The 15,892-nt window shown below is 30.8% G+C and overlaps 1 protein-coding gene across 1 annotated transcript in view; it reads left to right on the top strand.

Moving 5' to 3' along the window:
- Positions 1 to 5,673: 5,673 nt before the first annotated feature.
- Positions 5,674 to 15,892, top strand: part of LOC107443299 (band 4.1-like protein 5) — a 58,086-nt gene continuing 47,867 nt past the window's right edge. Inside the window, exon 1 of the mRNA XM_016057117.4 lies at positions 5,674 to 6,015. Within this exon, the coding sequence (XP_015912603.1) occupies positions 5,869 to 6,015 (147 nt within the window). The 5' untranslated portion in view covers positions 5,674 to 5,868. The remainder of the gene's footprint in view (positions 6,016 to 15,892) is intronic.

Here is a 15,892-nt window from a genome sequence, read left to right as displayed (position 1 = left end):
GAATTTTTAAGTGTTTTGAAACAGCAATGTAACTGTCAACCATTTGTATTATTAACTGATAAATTTAATAAATATTTTTTTTTTGTCAAATAAGCATTGTGCTATAAAAATATACAATTTCTGCTTCTACAAAATTGTAAAATTTGGTTGACATGTACTTTAGCATATAACTGTAATACTGAATAGGTCCTTGAAAAATTTGATTTTTGGTCCTTGAAAGTCATTGAAAAGTTCTTGAATTTTTGTTTAAAAATTGAGTGGGAACCCTGATGGAGGCTCTTTATCCATTATTAAGATGTAAAAATCTTGGTGGTTATCAAGTATATGGGGGGGGGGGCATCGTTTGCTCCTCTATCGGGACGAACTTGAAAATCGTGGGGAAAATACTTCTGTCTTGAAAAAAATATAATTACATTATTAGAAGAAAAAAAAATTTTTTTTTTAACTAAGAATAAGTTACAAACATAAAGGCAAGAATGTATTCTTTTTACTTGCACATTACCACCAACTTCCTGTTGACTTTTCCTCAGAAAATTCTGAGGGACAAGTCTTTTGTTTGTGTCCATATATGGAAAGTTATTCAACACCTACGAGGGATTACTTAACCACACTGTACTGACTTTCTCAGCATTTAATAACGAAAAGTATTTTCTTAAACGTCACATCGTTTAGCGTAAGGAATTTCGATTTTTAAATTATTTAAAAGCAGTTTGTTCTATCAATCTTTTTTTTTTATTTGCTCTTAAATAGTGTATATATGTAAATAAATTCAATTATAATTGCTCATATATAAGTTAAAATAGACTTGTAACACTTATACCTACCAAGTTGTTTTATGATCTACAATAAAGAGGATCTCAATTTTTTTTAGTTAAAATGCCCGTACTTATTCCATCAGAAATTTTCTATTTATCAGGAAAAGACATTTTTTTTTTTTTTTTTACTATAATAAAAAAATTATGATTAACAAAATTGACATACAAATCACGATTGTAATCTCTACTCTCGTCGGAAAAGTTCATCTTCTTGTCGAGAAAATGATTTTAAAAAACCCAACATAAATAAGAATCTATTACACCGACTTTTATTTATTTATTTTTTTTGTGTTATTGTAGACACCGTTTTCTCCAAAATTGCGAGATGGAGGGAGGAATGGTGAAACTGCTCAGCAACTCCTTTAATCGGCATATAGTTCGTTTATATTATAACGAAATTTATAAAAGATTGTAATTTTTCTATTTTGTTATAACTTAAATAATAAATTCTCTAAAGCCGATATGGTATATATAATATAATAAGGGATTCAACGTTCACTTCCCATTGATGAGACCTGGGTTCGAATCCCCTTGTCAACTGTTCTCGGTTTGCTGTTCCGACATACAATAACATCCAGTGGTATAGAGATCCAGTCATAGAGGAGAATAATCTTGCCCTCGAGCTAACTATCGAGTATTTTTTTTCTTTTCGACTAATGTAGAACAAACGTGAGCTTGTTTCAATTCTGATGTCCTCTATGAAAGTCAATTTGTCGTGAAACTCAACCAAGGAGTTCCCTTGTACTCCAAGTTCGGTTCAAAATAGGAAAATCACGGGTTTAAGCGTTAAAATAAAAAAATCATCTGCATGAATTAATATCAGTATTAAAATAAAGTAAATACCGTAAGTCTTGCAATAAATTAATCTTTTTGCTAATTTTCTTTTTTTAACATCAATTTTTTGTTATCATTTAATTACTTATTTTTGGTAAAGTGTAAATGATATTTTAAGTTAGGAAATTCGACGCAAGAGCGTATACTTTCTATGATACCTTATTTTCGAAGGATTCGGATTTCTGAACCCCCAAAATCAGGGCCGGATTGGTGGGGGCCCTAAGCTACTGAAAATGATGGGGCCCTTATAAGTTCAATTCCATTTCTATACACCTAAAGTAAACTGTCACTATTCTTTGAGTATTAACATTATATTATCAAAAAATTTGATAACATTACTTTATTGTTAAATATATTAATTGTGATGAGACTATTATGCAGAAACTTTCTTTTATTGCACATAATTTTTGAACGAGGGGAAAAAGTTACAAAAGAAAAACATTTTAAACACAGAGTAAAAAATTTGGAGTGCTGGGCCACTATATATTTAACAGAGTTTTTTTTTTTTTTTTTTTTTTTTAAATTCATTTTGAATATGGATGGTGTTTTCTACACTAGGGAACGCTGCAAGCTCGGGGCTGCCTAAATTTCCGGGTTACTGTTTCAGTTGTATTTTAAAGCCATTTGGCATCATTGTGTTTTGAGATTCTTGCAAACAATGAATTTGATTACTTATTACTTATGTTTACAATGCTAACAATACTTGTGTTTACAATACTAAAAGTGTTAACACTAACGTAAGATGGCGCACAGCTTGCAACATGAACAAACAGTAATAAACAAATGGAAAGAGGCCAAATCAAGACTGCCAAAAAAGCGAGTTATTCAAAATCTAGCAACCATGTCACCTTTTTTAATAATAAATAACAAAATAACTAAAGCAAATTTTCACTCCAAACTCCCCAGAATTACATAATAACAATAATATCTTATTAAATACGGCAGATTTGAGCTCAGAAATTATCTAATTTATTTCTTTTATTGAAAACAAAATTATCCGTTTGAAAACATCGCCTATCAAAATAACATGTAGTAAGCAGCTGCAAACTTTTTAGCCGGAACAAGAATAGGTGCCGAGCTCGAGATTGTTATTGTTTACATTTCTATTGAAAAGACCATCCATATTTTATTTTATTTTCTTTACGTTACAAAATCTATAAGACTTAGAAACATGGAATTTTGAATTTGCGTAGAAAATATGCAGAGAGTTAGAAAGAAAACAAGAAAATACAATTTGATTATTATTTTTTTTTTTAATAACCGCCGTTGAACAACCGACTCAATTTTGAGTTTACGCCCTATCAACCAGGCTATCCCGGCCAAATTTATTAGTTTATTTTATAACAGTCATTGCACAGCCGACCCAATTTCGAGTTTACGACTACTAATATTCAACTCCGTAGCCTTGTCATTTTGAACCCAATCCAGAAGACAAGGGAACTGCTAGATTAGTACCCAGAGGTATTTATTTGTTATGAGAACTTGGAGGACATTGTGACCCCGACAGATTTAACATGCACCAATCACCATTTTATACATGGGTATTCTTCTGCCAGCTGGATTCAAACTCCCATTATCAGGAACACGAGTCCAACGCCCTATCAACCAGGCTATCCCGGCCAAATTTATTAGTTTATTTTATAACAGTCATTGCACAGCCGACCCAATTTCGAGTTTACGACTACTAATATTCAACTCCGTAGCCTTGTCATTTTGAACCCACTCCAACAGTCCCTGGAGCAGGTCCGTTATATTAATACTGTTTGTAAAAATAAAAAGAACATTTCGTAAGCTGATATTATTTAATTGATGTTTATATTAAAAATATTTCTTAATTATTTTTGCTTTCTTTTTAATTATTTTAAGTACATTTGTTAAATTTTAGTGCAAGAAGAAAAATTTTCTTTATTTATAGAATAGATTTTTAAGGATTTATTAATGGGTCTATTAAATATCAGATGGAGTTATAAATGTCATACGTGTTTAAAGTATCAGCTCTGCTCTTGATGGTGTATACTGGTTAGGATATGAAAGAGCAATTGTCCCGGGCATCCCGCCAAAACGAGCATTCAACATATCAATGGAACACGCTAAAGCTTTATATCAATTAGCAATTAAATTTAGATAATTACAATTGTAGAATAATTATCTTATTATAGAAGGAAATGTTTTGAAAGACAAATATCTGTTAATGTTTAACATTTAATCAACGGAAAAACAGAACCAATATTGAAATCTAACGAATTTATTATTTTTAATTTCTGATAAAGTTTGCGACAGAAAAAAAAATTAAAGCCTGATAGATTTCAGAACTTTAGAAGCACCTTCTAGTTATACTATTCAATTAAATAGGTTTCGATGTCTTTCATCCCGGTCTCATTAGGGATTCAGCATATTTCGATATCATTTTTGTTTCGTTCTTACTTAATATTAATTTGTTTGCGACAGTTAATTTGTATACCTCTTTTACTACATTTTCGAGGAGTTTAAAAACATAATATTGAGGATTTTAACTGAAATGAAATTTTCTTTTTTTGTATGCCTCTTGTATTACGTCATCATCACACCCACACGCAACTGTCTACTCTAAATAACGTTATATAGAATGAGATAGCAAAACAAACGTGTGTAGCTATTTAAATTCTTATTCAAAAGTATTAGTAATTTTTTTTTTTGAACTTACAATTTCTGTCCTTTTTTAGATGTTTTAAAGTGCTGTTTAAAACTGCTGCATATCACATGAAAGCATTAAATATATCATTTGTACAATTTTAATATAAAATAAAAGGGAATTCTGATCCTTAGAAACAGATATTAAATAGTCTGATGATCGAATGATGGGGCAAAAAAAAACTTTTTTACCTTTGAAACTAAAAAATTGTTTATTTATAAATAATTTATTAATACTCAAATTGCTTGAAAGATGATATGTTCCCTACTAGTAACAACGAAGTTTTTTGTTTTATTCAGTCATTTATTTACATTTATTATGTCCGTCAATGTTAAAAAGAAAGAAAAATGCATTTTCGGCTGAGGCCCCCAGCTCCGAATAAAACTTTAAAAAAAGAGGGGGGAAAGTAGGATCTCGGGGCCCTTGTCATCTCGGGGCCCCAAGCTACAGCTTAATTAGCTTAGATGTAAATCCGGCCTTGGTGAGTGTAGTCATAGGTAGAAAGTTCTGTTATACGCCAAATGTTGCCCATTTCAATCGCCAATTGATAAATGAATAACGCATCCTCCTGTATTTCGTGGCAGACGATTACACAACCTTTGTGGTCTTGTGCAAAGGGCTATTAGAGATTTCTAATTATTGAGAGGAACATATACCGACCGTTCCCCTCTCCAACAACGCCCATGCTTTATATTGCAAACAATGCAAATATAATGACATTGTAAGTATGCTTTTTCTAGCTGAGGCCAAAGAAAAAAAGAAACGAAGTATTTTCCTGGAAGCTTTTTTAAGATAAATTTTAACAAATAGCGTCATTTGTACTTAGCTTTATTCGCCATAGCAATGCTCGGATACGAAATTTGGGGAGAGGATCAGCTCCATATCTTGACTCTCCCTCCTTCCCTCTCCCCAGCTGTATAGGAATGTATTACGATATTTTCCCTTCTATAATGTTTTTCGCATTCAATTGACAAAAATATTTTCTAATGTTTCTTGCGGAAGTATGTTCAATGCAGTTTTGAGATCTCTATAGTTTCCTAACTTAAAAAAATTTAATCATTTTGAAAATCCAGCCGAAGCTAACGAACTTCAATCTCCTATAATGACTATCTGCAAGCTAATGGTAAAAACTTGGCAATACAAAGATAACAGATGTAGGCCTAAGTTGAAAGCAGGCAAAGTGTTGCCATAGGAAAAAAGTTCTTCTGATTTGCGCCACCTGTAGGCCAATTCTATCGCCAATACGATTCTCCATCCATTTGCAACAAGTTTTAGTGTGAATAGTCCTTAAATTTTAATTTTATATCGATTGTTAGAGAATTTATCGCATTTTATTCTCCAATCGATTCTATTAACAATCGTCTGCTAAAGTTGTTTTAACAGCGTGTGAAAATCAAAATAAAATTAAACAGTGAAGTGTTATTTTTCGCTAGTTCGCGCGTAGCTTTAAAAAGTGTTCAAATAATTCAACAGGGCATGCTTTAGAAAGTATATATTCACTTGAAGTTCAGGAATACCGGCCTTCATGTATTCTACTGACTGTAAAACATGTTTACCTTTTTTAGTAAACGTTTTAGAAAAAGTTCCCAAGTCCCCAAAAGAAACCAGTGCGACAGTGCCTCTCGCTATAGTAAAAATGTGATACCTTGTAAAGTTATTCTTTTAGATGGATCAGCACTTAATGTTGAAGTTACTGTAAGTTTTATTTATGAAAGTTTATTTTTTAAATTAATGTTGTGATAAAAATCTTCGGTTCTATTTTTCTGGTGATCAACAGGTGTACTGTAATGTTAAAGCTAGTTTTTTTTTTTTCCAATTTAAATGGCTTTTAGGTTTAATTTTTAATTTAAAACAACTAAAAGTTGAACTAATTTTGCTCATTACTTGCCTCAAAAACCTATAAGCACCTGAAAATGGATATTTTCATTTAAAGGAAAATTATATTAATATATAATTCTGATGTGAAATTCAAAATTTTATTATCTTAGTTTCTTTTTTAAATACTTTCATCTTATTAGGAAAAAAATTACATTATTGAAGTAAAATAGGATAATTCATAAGCAGAATTTGATAATATTTAATTAAAAAGAATATAAAATAGCACATGCATATAATAAATCAAGCATAAAGGCATTTCCCCCCCCCCCCTGTTTTTAATAAAATCTGCAGTTTGGCTCCTGACAATGCTATGCATGACATTTAGAGACAATACATCTTGAGACCATTTATGCATAACGTCTAGATACTAATTTCCATATTTTATTCTGCAGATTTTAAGCAATATTTATGTTTGCAGTTTTATCTATATTATGACTTGTAGTTTTAATGATATATCTTATTTTTGTCAACATATGTAATGTACCATTTTTTTGCTAAAGTTGGTGAATGGAAGTGTTCTAGAACCCTGAAATGGTTCACTGCAGGTTTTTTGAGAATGACAATATAATATTTAAATATTATTATGAACTTAACATTCATCCATATTCTATTTTTAAGAATTAAATTATAGAGTTCCATAGTGTGGTTGGTAACTGCCATCGCCAAATGGATTTTAAAATTACTATTGTTTTAAAAAAACATGTATTGCAAAAAACATGCACAGGGTAGACTATGAGTTATACCCTTTGGGTATATTTCTTTTTCCTGATCTGTTGTGACAACTATAACTGCCAAGCTGCAAAATGAATTTTAAATGTGCCAATTTTTAAAACGAAAAAACCTATGCTGAGGTTTGCCTGAGGGTGGTTATGAATTTATACCCCTTGAGTTGGTCCCGTTCTGTGATGTTTTATTAGTTTCTCGTGAGCTGCTGCCAAGATTTGGTAATTATTCTTCTGCAGATCATGATATGGAAATCTTCCCATTATAGAAATATTGATATCCATTAAATTCGAAGACTTCAAAATAGATGATAATTAATAGCTTAGAATGCAATTCCATTTTTTTGAAACAATAATCATTCTGTTTTAATGTTGTTGCTATTTCAGTTATGTTTTTTATCTCTTTCAATGGATTATAGTCAAGGTTGTACTCAAGGGGAGAAGTTGTTTCTGAGTCTGGATTAGGTGTGGGTTAGGTCAAACTTTCCTTAGAAAGAATGTTACATATTTGAGTTTTACAAGAAAACTTAAGAGAATTTCTTTACATATGATATAAAAATAACTATTATGAATAAGGTTTTCAAAAATTTCTCAAAATATGAAAATAAGATTTTTATGCTCTGAGAAAAAGACCGTCAATTAATTGTATCCTTTGGGGCTGGGTTTTTTTAAACCTGTGTTCAGCTTTCATTGTGATTGTGTTAATCTTTTGTCAACTGCGTAAAAACACTTATGTAAATTTTCATCCTATCGAGCGAGGTAATGTATACATATCTTATTAAATTTATGTATACACAACATTTTATTTTAAAGAGATTTACTTCCTTTTAAATTTGTACTGAATATATATATATATGAACAATCCAAAATATTTACCCATATTATTGTTATTAGCAAGAAAAATAATAATTTTTAAAAATAAGTAAATAGTTTTTTCATTTATGCTACCAGCTCTATTTCAATATACTGCAAGTAAATAGTAAAATATAAACTCCCGATTACCCACTTGCGGATCATTCTCGCTTTGCTTTTTTAAATACTTAAAAAAAAAAATTTGTAATGATGAGCGACATGTCATTTAGAATTGAAAATAAATTAATAGATATGGAAGCATTTTAAGAGTTTTGAGAACAAAATGCTAACAAACATTCAAGTTTGTATCTCAGGTGTTCACAATGAATCGAGTAATGGATCTGCCTTTAAATAATGTAGCTTCAAGTGCGATAACTAAGTTAAAGTGAGCCTTGAAAGTACGAAAATGGAGAGGCATTTATAAAGAGTAAGTCATGATTTACAGCTTTCAAATTACAAATGAAGTTCAAATTTCAATGAGTAGACTCAGCATCCATCAAAGCTCGTATTGTTGGTATTCAAAGTAATGATATTGATAGCAAGTAAAGAAATTTAGTTTTTTCTGTCTTGTCTTCATAGGATGAATGAATTATCTTCAGTCATTTATTTAGTCAACATGTAGCACATTCTTGAAACTCTTATCAGTTATAAAATTGAGAAATGAGGGTAATCCCCATTACAAGGCTCCTAAAAGAATTAAGCGTGACTTTATAGCCATCAGGGGTCTGTCCAGACATTTTGTGAAAGGTCCTGTTTTTGTAAAATTGTGAAAAAATTATTTATAATTTGTGAATTTAAAATAAGCGTTAAGTCACATTCTTTCAACCAGGGTCCTGCTTTTGTGAATTTGTGCAAATAGGGTCCTGTTATTGCAAAAATTGCTAAAAACCTTTTCAAGAAGTTTTTAAATTGTAAATAGTTACGAGATTCTGATTAACAATTGCTGCTACTAAATTAGAGATGCAACATACAAATATTTGGTATTTAGCCTATACTGCTCAACACAGAATATTCGTTTCGGACAAATAATGGAAGCAAAATCACATTTTTAATAATTTCAATTGACATATTTTAAATAACACAACTTAGTAATGTATCACTTTTAATGTGTTACGCATTAAGTAAACTTAATCAATTCTTAAATTTATAATATTTTGTTTAAAAAATTGCCAGAAATTAATTTTTATTGACATAATATTCTATTAATTAATTTTATGAATAAATTTAAATTAATCAATTATTTATTTACAAAAAAAATTATGATTTAATATTAATAAGAATGCTCACACAATGTTTGTAAAAGTAGAAATATTTTCATGGTATCCACCCACCTGGAAAGTCATGAATTTCAGTATTGAACAAAATTTGTCATGATTTTTAACTATTTTTTGAAAAAGTCATGGATTTAGGTCGCTGAAAAATCTAATTTTTAAAATGGAGTCAAGTCAAAATCAATTTCATCATGTTCCAAATATCTGAATTCCTAACAAAATCACTGCTCACAGTTATATTTTATCAGAATATAAAATGTCTTTGTCATGTTCTTTAAAAATGATGTTCTTTCGAAAAATGAAAGAAAAAACATCATTTTTGGAGAGAATTATCTTTTAAACTTCTGTGATTTAAGAATTTTTATTATTTATTAATTTTTTTATCAATTTAAATTTCAAGCGGAAGCAAGCCAATCATTGGTGAATTTTTTAAATTTCAAAATGAGAACAGACGAATACGGAGTATTTCTTTCCTTTCTGATGAACAAGAAAAGTATCTTTAGAATATAATTCTATAGAAAAAAAAAAGAATTCAATTTTGCTTTTGTATTGAAGAACAAATTTGCTTTTGTATTTTTTTCCAGCTATTTTATTGCTTTAACTCTTTCTTGACTCTGTTTTTTAAATTTAAAATCTATAAATATGAAGATGCAGAGTATAACACTTTTGGTTACAATTATCATTTCAATTAATGTTATTATAATGCTTTTTTTAATTTCTTATTGTGTTTTTGTCGGAGAAAATAGTAACTTCAAGTCATGAAAAATTCTTGAAATTAGTCATGGAAAATCATGAAAAGTCATGAATTTGAAAATCTAAAATGTTGCAGATACCCTGTATTTTCTTAGTATACTACATTTGGAATTTAAACTTAGAGAAACTTGGTTTGTCTGGAGCCGTCTTTCTTCTCTCCCCCCCCCCCCCCGAGAAGGGTTTATTCGATTGACAAAACAATAATGAAGATAAACAAATTTGTGAAGGGTCGGATTAAAAGATAAATTGTTTTGTGAAGGGTCCGTTTTTATGAAAAGATATTTTGTGAAGGGTCCGTTTTTCTTCGAAACAGACCCCTGGTCATATACATGATTCCAGAATTGTTGCCTGTTTATTTTTAGTTTTGTTACCAATAATGTAGGACTTTTTTTTTTTTTTTTTGTAAAAATACCTACCAAGTTTGCAAAGTTTCTTCCGCAGTAGAAAAGCGACTTGTGCTCCATAGTTAAGTATCTTTCAACCCAAGTGGTAGAAATGAAGAAATTCTCTTTTTTTTCCTTCACATTTTTAAATAATAGTAATTTTTACATACAGTTTAAATAATATTACCTATCAATTTCCACCCATTTAATAAATCCTAAAGATTTTTTATTATTCTGCACATTTTGTTTGGCCATTCAGTATAGTATTTACGAAATCTATCCCCCCCCCCCTCCTTTCATTCAATGAACCCACACCCCTACTCGAAATAGTTATACCTCAGTCACCGCCACGTGTTTAGACGAATGACTAGGGGAGTTGTTACTTTAGACAAACTATAGCTCACCTTAAATAGCTCCCTCGTCCTTGTTCTATGAATAAGAAAATTTCATATAGTGTATCAGTGAATACTTAAATAAAGGTTGGATTGATTAGTTATGTTGGCGAATGTTGCACGAAGTTATAAATATATATTTAGAGAAAATAGTGTTAGATGAAATAGAAATAAGTTATTACATCATAAAAGAACTAAAGGTTTCAGCACAGCAGAGGAAAACGAAAATCATTAACACGAAATAACAAACTAAAAAATAAAGCACTACTGGAAATGGCAACCTAACTATCGAAAAGGAAGTATACTAAAAAGACCATTGGTTAGCAGAGTTCCGCGAATCAAAAACTTATAATCCGACGAAATTTTGAAACTTCTGCTAGACTTTTACACGAATATGATTTTTCCGCCAGTTTGATTCTTTCGTTTTGACAGATTTTCGCCATTCTCAATATTTGGAATTGTGCTAGAATCTGCTAATATTGCGATTCTTATTCACCCGATTTAAAGATCATACATGGCGATTCCTATTCACTCCATTTAATACTTCAATATTGCGATTTGTATTGACGCGTTTTTAAAACCCAATATCGCGATTCATATTCAGGCGAATTTAAAACCCAATATCGCGATTCGTATTCACGCGTTTTTAAAATCCAACAGTGCGATTCGTATTCACGCAGTTGTAATATCAATCATCGATTTTTGTATTTATATGGGATTTAAAAACTACTCATTGCGATTTGTATTCGCGTGATCTAAAGCTTATGCATCGTATTTACGCAATTGAACGTTTCAATATCGCAATTTATATTTGCGCGTTTTTGAAGTCCAATATTGTGATTCATATTCAAGTTTTTTCTTGAACTAGTAGGCTGCGCCCCTGCTCGCTAATGCTCGCCAACCCCCGAAAATTGCTACGCAATCTTATATGGCTTGCTTCGCAAACCAAACTCGCTTCGTTCGCTACTAACTTCGGTACATTGCAAATGCACAAAATTTTAAGAATTCAAAACAATCATTCAAATCCATATAAAAACTTTTTTTTTTAAAAAAAAAATTACATCTTCTTAGCAAATACTAAGTCATTAAAATAAACTTGAATTCAAATGAATGACATGTAATTCGTTAAACCTATTAGAAATGTGCTATAATATAAAATCTTAAGATAAAATTTCTAAAACTGATATCTCTTTAAAAAGGTTTAAATTTTGGCTGTAATTAAGTCTATTAAAAATTGAAATAAGTGAATTGCAATGGAAAAACCTGCATAAACAAATAAATTCTAGTAAAACAAATAAATTCGTGATATAAATCAAAAATCGTCAAATAAATTCGTAATGTATAAATTCGTGAAAAAAAGCGCTTTCGACAAAATACTAAAATAGAGATCTATCGACAAAGACTACTCACTTCTGCTTAGCTTATGCTCTCTCTGGTTATTTCAGTTTCCGTTTTTTGAAGCGCTATATGTTGAGCCATCTCAGCTAGATTTGGCATGTGACATTTTTAGCGGCAATTATTGGTCGATTTTCTAGCGTTGCCATTCGGAGAGTTGTAGTAAGGTTTTTTTGTTGTCGCCGTGTAAAATCAGCCACTTTACGAAATCAGATATTCTCAGATCGGGCATGGTTTTAATAAGCTGCATGCACTATAGTATTTTTTTTATTTAATGTCAAAACATTTATTTTATTGTACGATTTTCAAAATGTTGCGTTCTTTTAAAGTTGTTTAAAAAGTTGTGTGTGCAGTATCATTTCTTGCTGCTGCAAGCATATTCGACATGCTCTACCTTCCAAAGAATGTCTCCAGGACAGAAATACGTTTTTAAAAAAAATAAATAAATTGGCAGAATTTTGTCATTCCATTATGATTATCAATTTCCCGAGAAAAAGTTTAAAAAAATATTTTTACGTGTTTTTTTTTAAATTTATTTTTAAGAAGAATCTATAGAAGTTAATTTTTCGAAAGTATTTTGCTAAAAGAAACTATAAAAAATATTATTTCTCATAAAACAGAATCGAAAACAATGAGTAGTGAAAGAACAGGATTGGATCAACTGTTGCATCTTGATGTAATCGGGTAGAGGAGCAAACTTGCCTACTTTCCCACATTTTTTGGAGGAATCCTGATTTTTGATTGAAGCACTGTCCAAAATTAGACCGAAAATTTCCTGATTTTCAGTGAATCTGTAGGAGGAGTCTAAAATTACCAAATTTTTTAGGTAAAATTAAATTGCAATTTATAAACAGAGCCTGACTAAGGCAGGGGCATACGGGGCAGTTGCTGCGGGCCCCCCACATGGAATATAAAAATTATTTTACTTTTCCTTTTAACTTTTTTTTAAACAAAATATCAGTACAGTGTAAAGTCGGTCAGTTTTATGTTAGCTTCTTCATTATTCTATCGTATAAACACAAAAAATCTATATTTTGTAAATGGCTTTCTAGGGCGGAATTTAGCTAAATGTTCGCAATGACGATGGACACATTTGGCCAATCAAAAGCCTGTATTTTTCGATCTGTTTCCAAAATACGGGCTTCTGATTGGCTTCATTGAGCCATCCTAATTGCGAACATTTAGCTAAATTCCGCGCTCATGTCCAATGAAATGATTTTTTCGCAGCTAGATGATAAAGTTAACCATCAGAAAACTGCATGCGGCATGATGGACACAGAATTGTGAGAAAATCAATAATAATGAACAGAACGATACTTCGTCTGACCGTTGGAGGAAGGGGAACTTCGTATCCATTTTAGGTTCTAGTCAATTTTTTTCTATATATTTATAATGAGGTGAAAAATTTAAATACCTCCATAAAGTTCGGCTCTTCATTACTGAAATAGTGAAGCAGAGGGGGGTGGGGGGTGGCTGGCTCTGTTCACAAAATGTGTACCTGAAGGTGCCGTCCACTAATGCACAAACATTTAAGGCTTCTTATTTATTTTACTGGATGTGTGGTTTTCCATTATTCTAGGCTGTTTTATAGGAGAAGAAAAACCTAATCTTTTCATAATCGCAATGTCTTAAAATAGTGTGATTGAAGAGGCCTTTCACTCCAACGACTTGCCTTTCACTTCTTGCGAGATTTAAATGTGTCGTTTCAAAATGTTTGATTCTTATCTTTGTAATTTTGTTTAAAAAGAATCGAAATGAGCTCTTAATAATCGCACATGGTTACTTTTATTTTTGACATGCATGTTTAGCTACATTTCCCCCCCCCCCTCCAAAATGATAGAAACATTTTTTACAGAAGTATGGATCCCAATTACAAATTGTAACGGAATATGGAGTGGGCTCTTTAAATTAGGAAGACTTTTCTAATCAGTGTTCTTTTATCCAAGCTTTGGGATTCTTGTGTCTTTATAATGTGTGAATGAATGAAACGATTCAATAATTTATAAAAATTGAATAGGGGGTCATTCATGAATGTGTGATTTTGTGTTTCTTTTTTACTTTATTTATAGCATGGCTTTTGTTGATTGAATTATCTTATATGTGGGGGCATACATCGATGTTGGGAAGTCCTACAATAAATTTTATGTGAACGAACATTTATTTAATTCTCTCGACGAGGAAAGATACTCTGGGAACATAAAAATAATTTTGCGTATAATTTTTTTTAATGTTGAAATACGTATTTTCATATTTATTCTAATGGCAAGAATGATTTGAAATGGATTTGTTAAGAGTCTAAATTATTACATTACATTATTTTTATTTTGTGTTATTTATTGTCATTTACGTATCATGAACACATGCCCACATGGAGTTTTTTATTTTGCGTATGGATATATTTTTATTTTGTGTTTATGTTATATTACGTTTAGTATTTCACAAAGAATAATTATAATAATCGAAACAATTAATTTTTTTGGAGTAAATAATTTTTGCGTGCAATGCATTTATTTTGGAGAAAATCATTACGAACTTAGTTTTTTTCTTCTTCTTTGCAATACCTTGTAAAGTGTAGATTATTTTTTGTTATAAGAGCAAATTATTTTTTTACCATTGCATTTGTTTGTTTTTTTTAAATGTGGACCCAATTAAAGTGCAGAATAAGAAGAAGTTGCAAAAGAGTGGAGAACCCGTTCAATAAACGCCCATCACTTCCGAGCGACTGGACAAACGAGAATGCCCAGTCCTCCATTAATCGTCTTCTATTTTTATTTTAATCTTCCTTTTTAGAATGGGAATTTTCCTCATACAACCCGGAAGAAAACACTTACATGGGCGAAATACTGCCTCGCAGATTAAATTCAAGGTCTAGGTCAAGCACCGTCGATTTCTCGTATGAAGTTAGTTTTCGCTTTTATAACTGAACAAAAAAAATTCAAAACGATAAATAAGATTAAAAACAAATGCGAGTCATTCATTAATATTTTTCTTCAGGTAGCATACCCACGTACATAAATCTATGTACATTTTAAGCTATAATTCTTTGCATATAATCGAATGAAATTAATGTTCGTTTTATCTAAGTGAGAGGAAATTCATTCAAGACCTGCGTACTCCTTCTTTAAATTTTGACACATAATATTCTTTGGTGTCGCATCCATTCGTCGGGGCGACAGTGAGTTGTGGACACAGTTGGTCTCAAGCACAATTCGCCGCAGAACAATTCTTTTTAGCGACCATTCGTCGCGAACACTCTTGCGGTTTACGATGAAAAAAAAATTTATTTACAAAGACAAAATTTTAGCATTATCTACAAAATCTAATTAAATATTTAGTTTGTGGCCAAAAATTGCAAAAGCACTTTAGAGGTTATGTGATTTGTTTTTTGTTACTTTCAAGGGAAGGAGTTGTATGCGTAAGAGATACCATTAAAAATGATTGTTCCTTAGCGTTCAACATGATTTTTTTCCATTGCAAAAGTATTTGATTTTACATCAGCGTCCAACATAACAATCTAGTGAAGAAAGTATGCAATGCAAAATTTTTGTAATACTCGTAACATATTTGTAGCAAGAAATACAATATATTACCCATTGCCCTTGTTGTTGACAATATTCTTGATTGTTAAATTTTAATTTTTGAAGCTTCATAATTCTTTAATACATATTTTTGGTCATTGTTATTTTTCATCTTTTGGAGCGGTATTTTTTTAATTAAAAAAAAAGAAGAAAAAGTTACTAAATCTAGCTACCACATACAGAAATGAAATTGCAACGGACACTATGGGCGTTTCCTTGCTGAGACTGGAACTTTTTAGGATATGAGACCAGTAAAAGTAAGGGGTAATTGTACCCCAGAATTCTGGGTTTTTTATATTCCAGCTCTACTTACGCGTGATTCTACCCTGGATTTGATTCTTTTGGTTT

This window comes from Parasteatoda tepidariorum, chromosome 10, assembly GCF_982258835.1.
Source record: "Parasteatoda tepidariorum strain Cologne lab strain chromosome 10, Ptep-v5.0, whole genome shotgun sequence".
Classification (NCBI taxonomy): domain Eukaryota; kingdom Metazoa; phylum Arthropoda; class Arachnida; order Araneae; family Theridiidae; genus Parasteatoda; species Parasteatoda tepidariorum.
The sequence above is the reverse complement of the archived record's forward strand: the minus strand, read 5'-3'. Positions and strand labels throughout refer to the sequence as shown.